The sequence below is a fragment of the Ruditapes philippinarum genome, unplaced genomic scaffold, assembly GCF_026571515.1.
Source record: "Ruditapes philippinarum isolate M1 unplaced genomic scaffold, ASM2657151v2 ctg27_1_1_1_1, whole genome shotgun sequence".
NCBI lineage: Eukaryota > Metazoa > Mollusca > Bivalvia > Venerida > Veneridae > Ruditapes > Ruditapes philippinarum.
Genome location: NW_026864520.1, coordinates 234,430 through 249,892, shown reverse-complemented (window position 1 = coordinate 249,892; position 15,463 = coordinate 234,430). Strand labels below are relative to the sequence as shown.

The following is a 15,463-nucleotide window of genomic DNA, read 5'->3' as shown; positions in this document are numbered from 1 at the left end:
ATTGTAGAACAGTTTAAAATTGAAAATACAGGTAATTCTAAAGTGAATATGCAGAGAAAAATACATATTAACATGCGTCTCACTGAAATAAAGATAACTCATATGACAATCTGTAAAGTTGAGATAATCTTAATCTGTTATATCAATTTACATCGTTACGGATCTATGATAAGAACTTACAAATAAAAATTTTGAATAATAGTAAAAGGTTTTGTTCTTTTCACAGTATTTAATTTGTACCAAGAACCGGAAGTTTTCGATGTAAAACTCGAAAGGAGGTTAATAAATAATCACAATGATTCGTTTACCAAATAGACCATTACACCCCTCATCGTATATATAAACTTCAATCAAACTACCTGATATCACTTTATATATCTACATGCAATTGATTTTCGTAGCGGTTAATGTATCGCAATTATCCCCGCCGTAACGCTATCACTGATGTATTGCAAATATTCTCGGAATCCTGCGCATGATTTTGATGCATGTGCTGAGTGTACATGTATTAAGTGGTTCCGGCGCATATGCGGGATATGTTTGCTCGTGTGCATTGTTCTCGTCACATGTTGCATTTATTGCACAATGATTCTGCTCAGAATTGAGGCGTTAAAAGAACCTTGCAAGAATGTCAATTACAATGGCAAAAGCAACAAAAGTGTAAAAACTTATCTACAGGATATCTATATTTCGAAAATGGAAAATAAAAAACAGGTTTGTTTGCTTTATTTATTCAGATATTAAACCGCTGCAAGGTAATTTGATTGTAGAACTTTATAAGTTTTAAGTCACTGAACAGATTAAATCAATTAATTTGTGGCATTATAAATTACTTTCAAACTTGACAAGAAAATTGGCATACGAGAATAATGTTGTCAATATAGTTATATATTTTAATTTACATTTTTTGTATATTACGCAAACGTTATCTCTAACCGACAAATAAGAAATAATCTATATTGATAAACAATATGACAATACCTAACATGTGCTGACGCATATACTCTTTGCAGATGATTATATTTTATTTGTAAATTGTTCGTTTAACATATATTGGGGTCAAAATATAGATGCAATATCGTGGAAAACAGCATTATATCACGAGCAATGCCTCCGTATATTGTATTAGCTGTCCTTACCATTATTTGACAAAAAAAAACACTGTCGAATTACATAAGAACATGTTATCAAAATACTGCATAACAACATACAAAACATGCTTTATTTATAGGTCAGCAATCAAATGATGTCACCAATTCTTCGACATGCGAATAACAAGTTGACAGTAAGATTAAAACGGGCAACAAGTGAACGAAAGAAAAAGTGTAAATGTCCAAAGGTATCCCTACATTTCTTACTGAACATTTCATGGCCTAGTATAATTCAGTTTGTTATCTTCACAAAATACTACTACTACACTACCGGTATATTACGTTTTCTTGATGTCCTTCCAACAATATGATACGTAAACATACAATCAGGTTATATTTTGCAAATAGTGTCTCAATACTTTAATTTTAGAACACCTGTATGCATACAATTATACCACTAACCGTGATAATGATAGATAAACTGATTGCACATAACTTTTATGTTTTTGACAACTGCGTATTAAAATTTAATAATAAAACTTAGAAATAAGCCTATTGCTTTCATGTTATCTCTGTCGAAAAGAGAGCACTAAAAATTAAGTTAAGTAATATTCACATACACGGCTTGATTCATAAAAGATAAAGGAGCTGCAATATTCGTAGACCCACTTGCACCGATCTAACCAATTATGAATCTTGAACGCTGAGAATATTTGAAATCAGATTTATATTTTACAAAAATATATTACAATAAACCGATAACGTATGGGCAACTTGCTACAGCTACCAAACGGTAAAACTTTAAGTAACTCATATTAACTATATTTTATACATGTATTTATACATCTTTGCATATACTCGTACATGTAATTTGTTATTATATAATGTATTATTTTACAATAGTTATTGGCCGGGCATTACGAACAAAGAACCAAGAACGAGTTTCTAACCAACATCAAGAATTATACACATTCAAGGATGATTTGTAAGTTTTCACTAATATACAATCATTAAGAAAATACACAGATACTGACACACCATAATTACATGATCTGATACGTTGTATTAATATAATGACATTGAAATACTGAATAACCAATGGCTCTTATTTTTGTTTAGTTTTACGGCGCACCAACACAATTTAGGCCGTACTTATGGCGATAAACATTATCATAATTTTACGATGCTTATAATACAAATGTGAACAACCATAACTTTATTCCACATACAGCTACATGCAAGCATATTAGTCAATGGAACGGGAAGTTGTGCAAGACAGGCGACTTCAAATCTGACAGTACGTATACCATTTCATGTTTGAAAAAAGCAGTATCTAAAATATAGAAAAAGGAAATATGTGACAATAATCAACTGATAATACCTTCTATTTGATAATGTTAACAATGTTCTATATTTTATACAGCTTATATGTGTCCTTAACCTTGGTATGATGGTATGTTGTCCCTAGTTGTGTTAAAATACATTTTGTTTGATCTAAGCACATAGCTAGCCATCATAATTTAATGCATGTATTGCGATGGCACTATGTACTCTGAAACTAAGTAAGACCTAACTCAGACTTAGTCACGCAGTCATATGCATATTCAAATAAGAATAATTTACATGTATATGTTATGCGCAAAACAAAGATATTGTATTTGTTATAATTGTTGAAATAAGATTGCATTGCATCATTTTGTTCTGTGAACAAGGTTTGAAAGAAAACATTTAAAACATGTGTCACGAAGGATTTGATGTATTAAAAAGTAAAGAATAAATTATATAGTATCTAACATGTCAAAAACCCTTAAAATGTTATTATTTAACGGACAATCATTATAAAATTTAGAAAAAGCCAAATCCCTCGAGAGCAATGACATCATTAGTAAAAAGGTTAACGTCTCGTGGACAAACTAATCAAATCGTACCTGAAGTGTTATTATAAAAGCTTCTGCAGAGAACAGCTTTGCAAAACTTGTAGATTCTTGATTATCGATTTTAGCGAAGACACTCCATGTTTTTGAGGAATCACCATCTTTGCAGAAAAAGAATTCGCCTTTCAAGGGGATTAAAGATGGAAAATTTGTAACAAAGAAGAAAGGAACATATCTTGTTTATGCCCAGGTAAGCATAATCATGAATTATATATAAATGGAATTTTACAACTTATACCATATGCCAAAATTAAAAACACGACATATTTTCTCAGTTTTTAACATCTAGTATGTTGGGCCATAGTTTAAATCTCTGACCACCCGTGTCATGCCAAGAATGAAATAATAGTGTAAGATCTAGTAACATCGTTTCTAGCCGGTACACATTAATATGAAATAATCCTAATGTCAGAATAATGTAACTAAAATGCACGTCGTGTAAGTTCGTCAATGTTATCTTATTTCAGTATTAAGCAATTAGCCGATTACTGTACACTATCAGATATATAATTTACTGATTGTCATATGTATCGCTTAAAATTCACTGCCGTGTTGGTCGAGTTTCTTATATAAGATGTAAGTAGAAACATTATCATTCAAACATGAAGATAGAAGAATGAAGTTTGTATAAGGAAATTTGTCTCACAGTCTTTGTCAGCCAAACATATTAATAAAATATAAGAAATTTATCTCGATGTCAACCTAACGTTTCTATACAATAAGCCAAACATGTCTATACAAAAAAAAATTGTCTCCCTATACAATATAAGAAAAACCATACATGACTGTACACTGTATGAATTGTGTCTATTTGTCAACCATACAAAAGGTTGCCTCGAGGTCAGCCATACACGTCAATAAATATAAGGAATTTGTATGTCATTATACATCTAATAGTCCATGTATTAAGAAGGGTTTTGTTTGCTATCATGAATTATATGTGTAAATAAATATGTGTATGCATTATAGGTATCATTCTACGATTCCAAAGAATTTCAGCAAATGAAAGTTGTACACCGGAAGAAGAGCAATGATCAAGTTATACAGGAGTACGCATGCGTCAGGGGATTACGTAACATTGACAAAAATGTTAACAACACGTGCTCAATAACAGCTCTTTATTTCCTAGACAAGGGAGATTATCTGACAATAGAGTTGTTTGACACAGATTTGAACTTAAATTTCTCAACAGACAATACATTCTTTGGAGCCATTTTATTGCGATGAAATGAGAATTTGCGTGTATGTATGTGTGTGGTTTTAATAAAGTTCTTGAGCACTCTGTTCACATTAAGGGAGGCAGTATTGTCACAAAGCACATTTCGACATTGGTTTTAATTTACGTGTAATGTAAATATTGTAACTATGCCATTTATTATGATATTGTATATTGTAACTATGCCATTTATTATGATATTGTTGGGCATTTTTTCGCTGACAATATTTGCTATTCTTTTGATCTCAAACCTTTAACAAATGTACCGGTTACATAAATACTTCTATACTTCAATTATTTATATCATTATCTTGTTTTAGGCTGTATATTTATCAATTAAATAGAGTGTATGTTTTGTTACAGTTAAACCGTTTAACCCATTACTTCATATACACGCCTTTTAACGCCTTTTTCACCCCCCCTTTTTGTTGTCTCAAATGATGAAAAAATGCCTTATTTAGGCCCCAAACACTTGTTTTTGTTTGAGAAATGTTGTTAAAAAAGTGACCTCTTTTTCGGCGCGGCCCCCAAACCAAAAGATACATCAGGGGGTTGCCAGAAGGGGGCTGTGCCCCCTTCTGTTTGGGGGGTTTGAAGGGGGGCGGAGTCCCCCTCATCGCCAAGAAAATTTTGGACTTGTGAGAGGCTGTAAATGACCCCAGATTGATCATAAGGTAACGTGTAACCAACGCTGAAAACCATTTGACTCTATCTCAATCCATTGAGAAGTTGCAGCACTTTGAAATCAATTTTGATGGAAAAAATCAACGCAAAATAGTGATTTTTGGCAATTTTGAGATGTCCCCTCGTTGCCATGGTAACAGAAAATTTAAGCCTGAGCATGTTGTTGCAAGGGCAATGGTACAGTCAACATTTGTGCCAAGTTTGATTAGTGTTGAAGCAGTTTTTATAGTATTATAGCAAATTGAACTTGTAACGGGAGACTTTTCAATGAAAACAGCCATTTTTCACAAAATGCTCATGAAGTAATGGGTTAAACTTGTAGAGAATTGTTGTCGTTTTTATTCTTCTTCTTGATCAATATGATGATACTGTATTAGGACTTTTAAAATTTAGGTCATTGGAATTTGACAATGTTGATGCTATTAGCATAACGTCTCTCTAACTATCTTTCAAACGAGCGTGAAGATGACAAATTGATCCAATTGGTCTTGTGAATGAAAATATCTATTGGTCATCGTTAAATATTAACGTATATAATAAAAATGAAGAAAAGATAAATAAATAAAAAGACTAAAGCGAATAACCAAACAGCATTTTACTTTGCTTGTTTAATGTATGTATTAGGGTTTAAAACACCATCATGCAATTGTGACTTCATTAGTGCTAAATTTAACGTTTTTGAAAAGATTACTGACAAGTGCAAGAGTATTAAGATTTACACAGTACTCAACCATATGGAGAAAGTGACTGACCTTTGCCATCAGTAAGTGGACAGACCAGTCTGCACATCCATGCAGTCTAACAAGGCTCTTTACTGTTGCTTGACAAAACTTCAAAAGTCTATATACACAAAATTAATAACTATTTTGTTCTAATAAAAACGGTACAAGTCCATTTAAGAAATACAGCAGAGTTGGGGCGAGATTTCTTGAACAATTTCGGCTTTTAATTTGATGATTTCTAAGCATATGAAACGTAAAATACCCGAAACATATTTACATAACGATTCGCATAGAAACACGCTACATTAACTTTGTAATATAACAATGATACATAGACACTACATTCTATAAATATCTTAATCTTTATCGTCAAATTGTATCATAACAATTGTACACAAGAAAAGCATTGATGCAAAGAAGCATCAAAGGGCGTCCAAGCAAGAAATACAGCAAGTGCAGATGAACTAGTAGATATATGATGACAAGATATTCTTATAAACTTTTCAATGGTTCATTGGTTTTTACCAGAATTGTATATCACTTATGAATGAACGGACGAAAGACATTGTTCATTACTTATAACTTTGATTGGCATGCTAGAAATTAGAATATTACTTGTTATTTCTTTATGATCGTGGTTATTAATAGCAACAGACATACATGTATACAATCATTTATAATCCATATGTGTAACGCATGATCAGCACCACACTTGTGTAATTGTCCCTTATTATTTTATCGCTATGAGCGAAGACCCCCTCTTAAGGTATCTGTTCACACTTAGTAACAATATGACATTTGTTATATTGCCATGTTGATCATGTTGAGCATAATTGTTTATTATACAATAATTGTAATATTCATTTTAATAAAAAATACAGATTTTATGAATATTGTTTTCTTTTTTTGTTTTATGCGCTATTTTAATACTGAGTTTTTACGTTTACTACTGTTTTAAGAATTCAATCGTCATATTGACCGACGATTATAATTAAGTCAAAACTTAACTGGAAAAAGTCAGTAAACTATGGTTAATCTTTCAATATATAATATTGTTTATTCTTAAACCATATACATGTACATTTGTATTTTTCTTTATCATTTTTTAAATTATCAATCAATTGAATTATTCATAAAATCTGATTTGTAACTTTTTTGTACTTGATTTGTAATAATTCCTCGGCATCTTTACTAAACACGAATAACAAATGAAATAAAATGTTTCAAAGTTGATAGTGTCATATTAATGCCATAAAAATGTACATTTTTCTCAATTATTGTACATATTTATTGTTTTGATCTCATATAGATAAAATAAAACATGCGATTTGTGTTGTTTTCGTTTTTTTTTTCGAATTGTATGTTTATGTATAATAATAATCAATAAATTTGAGAGTTGATCTGTGTTTATTAATTATTGTAACCAAACTAACATTCATTTTGAAAAAAAAAGCTTATTTATCTGTAAAATATTTGTTTTGTTCTGTAACGATATCAAACATCTACTCCAAAACCGGGAGAGACCGGACAATAAACGTGTGGTACTATTCGCCCCCGGTCAAAATAGACCTGGAGAGACCGGGAATTACCGATAGGAGTACATCCGTCTATAAATAGATTTTCGGAATATTTAGGTCATCAACTCATCATTCTATTTACAGCTTTCGGAATAACATACCATAATAACCCACTGTGTGCTACAAAATGATAAATAAAAATACCCCGAAGAGCGCGATTTATTGACGGAAAAGGTGATTTCAGTTGAAAATGTTTGCAATGCGAAATTCTCCAGTTCGCTATTCATTGTACATATCGCGACTAATTAATAATCAAGCACCCTCATACCGATCGGAACGATCGGCTTTTATTATGAACAACTATAAAAGGCTCGAGAAGTTGCTGTCGCCCTTTCACAAAATCTGATTTCATTACATAAAAGGCGCCGCGCTTCGGCGCGGACGCCAAAAATAATTTTACATTGAGTTGACCTCTTTAAATGTTGAAGGAAGGATTTAAGTAAAGTCAAAGAATATCAATGTAGTGGTATATGATTGAATATATGTAAAAGAAATATAATATTTACACCAAAGAGGTAGTCAATTCAATACAGTTTACGTACTTGAATTTGGGTCACGTAGACATGTTTTAGCATAATCGATTCTAAATATTTAATTTAATACATGTTCTTGGAATTTGGTTTCGATTATCTATTGCCATAATGAAATGGGAGGTATGAAGTGTGCACATTGTGGACAGACGGACAGTGAGGATACTGATAAACCTGCACAATGCACGTGCTATACCTGGTTTATGTATACATGTACAGTTTGTTTGGTCACAGTTTTAATTGGTGTAACATGTTGTGTTTATTGCACATGTTTACTTGTTTCGATTAACAAAACAGTAAAGCATGGCAAGGATTCAATTGAAAGTGAGGTTTCGTTACATGGGAAGAACGGGTTTCATGAAGTTGTGGCAGCTCAGGGATCTATTTCACAAGTAAGACCAAATAACTCTTATAACTTATTGCAACGCAATGCATTGAACATTTTATATCTGTATCATATCTGTATATATTTATACACTGAATTAAATGATATTGATAATTGCAATCTTAAAGATTGTTCTATACGATTTAATAAAATGGAACAGTTTCGGTTTGATTGAGTTTATTCATAGACATAATTGTTATAATACATACTACTGTCCACGCCCTCTCTCCGCCACCGATTTAATCTGCCGAATATAGCTGATGGGTTTACTAAATAATGAAATATTAAGATCACTCAAACGGTTTAAACTATTGCTATCAATACAGAATTATAACGTCGGGTATTAAGTTACTAACTCTTGTGTGATTTAAATTTGCACAAAAACACATTTGTTATCTGTCATCGAAAGAGAAAGTAGGATTCGGTTTGTTATAGTTTGTAGTACATAGTATTTGTAGTCAAACATGCAGTATATTAGTTTAGATTAAAACTTATATTTCAGAAAACAAATACGCATACCATTGCAAATGCTTTCACACATATAAGTCAGTTAAGGAGAAGAAGAAGTGAGACGGAAAAGAAAAAGAAGAAAAGAACGAAAGGGAAAGGTGGCAACAAGAAGAAAAAACAAAAAGTATAACTGATGAAAATATTTATTTTTAATTCTTGTATATATTTTATATCCTCGTCCATAAAACTTGTACAAATCAAAAACATCCCCTGTATACTGTATATAATTGCAATTAGCATATATATCATGACAGGGATAGTGCAAAAAAGTACAGTAACATCATTAATTTACAAAAACAAAACAACAATATTTACACTTTCATACAGAAACAAAGCAGCATGTTGCCAGATTTGCTTTAAATTTACACAATGAGTAAAAAAATGTGATCATTGTACAAATTAGATCATTTAACCTTGCCATTCACATATATACATATTGATTATCAAAATATAAAGAACTTTCCCTTCCTCTTTTAGTAACAAGTAAACTTTCGGTTAATAAGCATTAGTTTATTTTGCAAACTTACACATATTATGATGAAAGCAAATAAATAAATTCGTTTTAAGGTACTTTGGTAGTTTGTCACAAATAACTTATCATAGGAAGTAAAAAATATTCAAAAACACAAATGTAACAACTAAATCAAGACTAAATTAAATGCTTCATCTTATTTACGTTTGACTACATATTAAATACGCATATTGGAACATGCAACTTAAAAGAAAATGCATGTATAGAGTAATGTGCAATAACCTCGGGTTTATTTCCAATGTGGTGCTCATATATACTTAATATACTAATATAAACATAAAGTTAAAACAATAATGAAATTAAAAGTTGTCATAATGTTTACTTAAATATATGTTATAAAATATAGTTTCTAGTCAAATTAGTGCAATTAGATAGACCAAGATTTCCTAGCTTTTTCCAGTAAGTGAGTTTTTACAGGGATTTTGAACGCTCAAATCTTTGTAAGTTTTTAAATGTCACAAAATAAGTCACCGATTCCTTAAAAACTGTTAATGTGTATTATTTTTTGAAATGCAATTATTGAATTATTGTAGTATAGCTTATATCGATCTATATAATGACATATTTATTCCAGCCAACCATCAGATCCAAGACATTTATCATTGTTTATATACATATTAGTTTTAAAATACGAACATCTGTTATTTCGTTAAAAGTAATATGGCCTTCACGTGAATAAGACAGCTTTGTACATGTACTTACCTAAGGAATATCCGACTTATCCGTATCATTTTCAAGAAAAGTTATGCCGTCATTTTACCTCTTGCATGCTTGAAATAATATTCTTTCGTCTTTAGAATATTTCTCATTTTATGTATTACAGACACATCATTCTTTTGTATAGAAAGGTATAATTTTACTTGTATCACAAAAATTTACTAAATTGAAGAAATAATTGGTCACCACAGCCAATCTATCCTGCACTAGATCTTATGAAATGACACTTTCATTTGATTTTTTTTGTGTTAAGATTGTTAGTTCTTGTAGTTTACATAAGGTTTCTCTTTCGAATTAATAAGAACATCTTTCTAAATTTTCATTTTTTGTGATTAGCCTTTCTTTGGTCACAAAAGTTCATAAATAGTTTATCACCAGTCTGATTAATTATGATATGATGATACTTATCTATTTCCCTTATAATGAAGTAGTTTGATTATTGGCTCTAATCCTGACGAGAAGATACAAAGAAACCGAAAGATACAAATATTTGTTTATGCATTATTATCTTAGGAAGACAGCATTGATTTAGCCATTGACTAATGAAAAACAAAGCTCAATATCTTATGCAGTGTTAATCAATCTGTTTTAATAACTTAATCGATGACTGAACTGAATTGAACAGATATAGGGGCGTCTTGGTCGGGTGGTTAAGATCGTTGCATTCTGACCACTTGCCTCTCATTGATGTACGTTCAAGTCGCGCCAGTGTCTACGGATCTTTTTATGTGAGAAAACTATCTAGGTCTGTGGTTCTTGTCAGGTGCCCGTTTTTGTCCTCAAAATAATGTACACAGGGGGATTTGACGCCTTTGTTCACCAGGAAAGCGGAACACAGTCGCCATAAGACAGTGTTGGTGCCTCGTTAAACCAACCAAATAAATAATATAAATACATCAAATTGATATGTTTTTATCAAAATTATGATATACTTTACAGACCCCAGCGGCACACTATGTTTTAAGAGAAGGACTAGCAAGTGGAAGGGATAATTGTCCACATACAGGACAGAGATCGACTGAAATGAGTAGGAAACGTTTCGTTATTATCTTGATATTAAAATGAAAATCTTGATCCTTCACTCACAAGTGACCTTAAGGACAATGTCATGTAGTTTTGTACTGCAGATAAACTTGCTGCTTATTCATTATTGCTGTCTTTTATACGACAATCAAAATAGTAACAAATAAGTATCTCTTTGTAACTTGAACACTTAAAAAATAACAATTTGAATCAGGACATCTTTGCGTTCCTTTTGAAATATTTGCAATGATCTATAGATAAAACGGATGGAACTGTGGAACCTATAATAAAATTAAATGTTTTATTTTCTTTTCCAGAGCAAACCCTTGATGTTTTCAAGCTAGCATCATTCATTACAGCAAAATCCAATCCCTTTAATGCTATAGATGGCCGATTTATCGCTAAAAAGAAAGGGTTATACCTAGTGTACGCACAGATTTTATTTGAAGACTGCAGATTTCAGGCAGGTATGAACATTGCACAGAAAAGAAGAAGTATAAAGGGTGCTGATATCATTATACAAGAACATCTTTGCATTGCAGGTGTCGCTAATGCAGACATACGCTTGCACAACACGTGCGCTATGACGGCTCTGTTTTTCTTGGAGGTTAATGATTATCTCACAGTGAATAACCATTACGCGGGCGTGCACCTCAATTTAGGAGGGAATGCTACATTCTTCGGTGCAGTGTACTTGAGATAGCACGAAATATAGCGTCTGAGAATATAAGTGAGTTACATTAATTTACAGTGAGGTTGATTTTACTGTTACACATACAGTAGAACACTGTGAACTATTTGTAAAATGTATAATACATAACGTATTCATTCATTATTTAACCAATGACTTTTAAAATGGAAGTTTTCATTACACGTGAAAGCGTTTATTAATTATATTTTTACAAGTTGTATTCTGAACTACAAACTTCTCATTTTACTCATTGTTCAAAGAGACACATATTAATAGACTATGAAAAACCAAGATGTTTAAAAAGTTTTCTTCGTTACCTGAAGATTCGATAGTTGTGAAAGTAGTTTGATCGGTTTGATTCTGTTCATTTGCTGAAATGGTAATTGCAATATACACCCTTAAATTGTTTTAGGCAGGATTCATGGTTCTGATTTAAATAATGATAGTTCAATCTCGTGAACGTCGTCAAAGGCAGAGGTTTTAATTGTACAGTGTTAAATTATCAACAATAGAATAAATGAACCCTAGTGATAAACTACTAGTATAAGCAATTAGAATATGAACGAGTGGCCTTTTAAAGCAACCACACAATACTAAATAGAAAATGAAAGAGACCTATATTTTTTTAAATGTCTTCTCTCAAACATATTGATGTGATTTGCTTTGTGACAGCTATAAAACATTGCCTGTACTTTACTATTCTTCTTAAGTTGTCGTCTCTCGAGAGCATAGATGTAGTGTTGAAAATTAAGCCAATGTTTCTGACATTTTGTGATGTATCGCTTATGATATCATGCACTTAACAAGGAGAGACTTTTAAACAATCGGAATTGCAGGAAAATCTTAACGATTTTCCTTTTGTCTGTAGTGTTGCATGTCCGTAGACATTAAATTGACATAATAAAATTATTATTATTATAATTATTATTATTATATACCACATTTCTATAGCACTCTTTTCATAAATAATAAATGTTCAAGAGTGCTTTACATAAATCCGATAAAACATAATCATATATATATATAAGACATAATGTACAATATTAATTAAGTAAACCTATTAAACAATAATGATAATCTAAAACCAGTAAAGGATGGTAAGAAATACAGACACATTTAGTTTAAAATCAAGGCTCAATTAAAATTTACAATGATAATATAGCAAAAGTAGTACATGTATGTTGATTTATGAACCTAGCGTCCATAGAACTTTATGAAATAATGTGTTTTGAGAGCTCTCTTAAAACTTGGCAAGGTATTACAGTCTCTAATGTCAGGTGGTAACGCGTTCCATAATTTCGCTGCGGCTGTCTGGAAGCACCTGTCACCATATCGTACTGTCCGAGATTTAGGCACAACTAATGTCATTGAGTTATTCTGGGACCTCAGATTCCCGACTGGGATGTACACGTCTATCATGTCTTTTATATAGGCTGGTGATTGATCGATGAGGGATTTATATGTATAAGTCAAAATTTCATATTCGACCCGATTCTCTACCGGAAGCCAGTGAAGTTCACGTAAGATAGGTGTTATGTGGTCATATTTGAGTGTTTTGGTCACAATTCTAGCTGCTGTATTTTGAACATGTTGTAACTTGGTCTTTGACTGCTTAGAGACTCTATATAACAGTGCATTACAGTAGTCTAACCTAGAGGTAACAAGTGAATTTACTAGAGATTTGGTTGCTTTAACAGTAAGATAGGGTCTGATGTGACCGATTTGACTTAATTGTGCATAACAGTTCCTACAGACATTATTTACATGTTGTTCCATCCTCATGTTCGAGTCAAGAAATACACCAAGATTGCGCACACTTGATGATTGGCAAATTTTCGAACCGTCGACTGTTACTGTAACATCTGAAATACGTTGTGCGTTATGTTCAGATGAGAAGATGATCAACTCTGTTTTGTCGCCGTTTAGCTTCAGCATGTTAGCATTCATCCAACTTACAATATCTTCAAGCCATCTTTAATACGGTTTATATTCTCTTTAATTGAAATATTAGTCACTGGTTTGAAGGATAGATAGAGTTGTGAGTCATCTGCCAAGAAATGGTTGTTCTGTGTACAATGTTTGAAAGAAAACATTTAAAACGTATGTCACGAGGGATTTGATGTATTAAAAAAGTAACAGTATCTAAAATGTCAAAAACACAAAACAATAAAAATGTTATTAGTTAACGGACAATTATTATCCAAAAAAAACAAGAAAAAAAAACACATTCCTCAAAAGTATTGACATCATTAGTAAAAAGGTAAAAGTCTCATGGGCAAACTAAATTAAACCTGACCTGTAGTTTTTCCAGCTTCTGGAGAGACAGCTTTGCAAATCATGTACATTTCTTTATTATCGTTTTTAGCGAGAGCCTCAATGTATTTGAGGAGTCACCATCTTTGCAGAAAAAGAATTCTCCTTTCAAGGGGATTAAAGATGGAAAGTTTGTAACTAAGAAGAAAGGAACATATCTTGTTTATGCCCAGGCAAGCATAAGCATGAATTAAATATAAATGAAGTTTTACAAAATAACTTATACCGTATGCCAAAATTATAAAAAAAACGATAATTTTTCTTCGTTTTGAACATCTAGTTTTTAATATCTGGTCACCTGTGTTATGCCTAGAATAAATGAATAGTGTAAGATCTAGTAACATTGTTTCTAGCCGGTACATTAATGTGAAATATCTAAATGTCAGAAAAAAATGTAACTATGTAACTAAAATGCACGTCGTGTCAGTTTGTCAATGGTATCTTATTTCAGTATTAATAAATAATCTATTAGACGATAACTGTACACTATCCGATATATAATTGACAGATTGTCATCCGTGACGCTTAAAATTCACTGTTGTTTTGGGGGAGTTTTTTGTTTGTTTGTTTTTTTGTTAACGTAGCTCGACACATACCTTACTGAAATATAAGTAGAAACATTCTGATTATTACAGAAATATAAAAGGATATAGTTTGTATTAGGGAATTTGTCTCAGAGGCCATGTCAGCCAAACATCTTTATACAATGTACGAAATTTATTTCAATGTCAGCCATACGTTTATATCCAATAAAGGGGCAGCCATACATGTCAATACAATAAGAGAATTGGTCTCATTATACAATATAAGAAAAGCCATACATGACTATACATTGTAGGAAATGTTCTATTTCTCAGCCATGCATGTGTATACAGTGTAGGAAGGTTGCCTCGAGGCCGGCCATACATGTCTATACAATATAAGGGATTTGTATGTCATTGCGCATCTAATAGTCCATGTATTAAGAAGGTTTATATTTGCTATCATGATAAAAGATTACAATGTAATGTGTATACATTATAAGTATCATTCTACGATTCCAAAGAATTTCAGCAAATGAAAGTTGTACACCGGAAGAAGAGCAATGATCGAGTAATACAGGAGTACGCATGCGTCAGGGGATTACGTAACATTGACAAAAATGTTAACAGCACATGCTCAATTACAGCTCTTTATTTCTTAGACAAGGGAGATTATCTGACAATTGAGTTGTTTGACACAGTTTGAACTTAAATTTCTCAACAAACAATACATTCTTTGGAGCCATTTTATTGCGGTGACTAGGAATTGACGTTTGTGTATGCGTGTGGTTTTAATAAAGTTTTTATACACTATGTTCACATAAAAAGGAGAGAGTATTGGCACAAAGCACATTTCGACATTGGTTTTGATATAAATGTATTGTAAATATTGTAAATATGCCATTTATTGACAATGTTTGCTATACTTTGCATTATATTACAGTGATCTCATACTTTTAACAAATGTACCGGTTACATAAATACTTCTATACGTGTATAATAAAGTGTCTATTTTGT

The 15,463-nt window shown here is 31.7% G+C and overlaps 2 protein-coding genes across 2 annotated transcripts; both read left to right on the top strand.

The window, feature by feature from the left end:
- The first annotated feature begins 383 nt into the window (after window positions 1-383).
- Window positions 384-8,146, top strand: LOC132725909 (uncharacterized). Its single transcript, XM_060711106.1, has 6 exons — window positions 384-714; window positions 1,232-1,339; window positions 1,995-2,076; window positions 2,323-2,388; window positions 3,094-3,215; window positions 3,995-8,146. Exons 1-6 carry the CDS (start codon window positions 445-447, stop codon window positions 4,250-4,252), a joined length of 906 nt encoding a protein of 301 aa, XP_060567089.1. The 5' UTR covers window positions 384-444; the 3' UTR covers window positions 4,253-8,146.
- On the top strand, window positions 7,871-11,649 carry LOC132725910 (uncharacterized). The gene is made up of 4 exons (XM_060711107.1): window positions 7,871-8,146; window positions 8,642-8,773; window positions 10,838-10,925; window positions 11,239-11,649. Exons 1-4 carry the CDS (start codon window positions 7,871-7,873, stop codon window positions 11,622-11,624), a joined length of 882 nt encoding a protein of 293 aa, XP_060567090.1. The 3' UTR covers window positions 11,625-11,649.
- The last annotated feature ends 3,814 nt before the right edge of the window (window positions 11,650-15,463 follow it).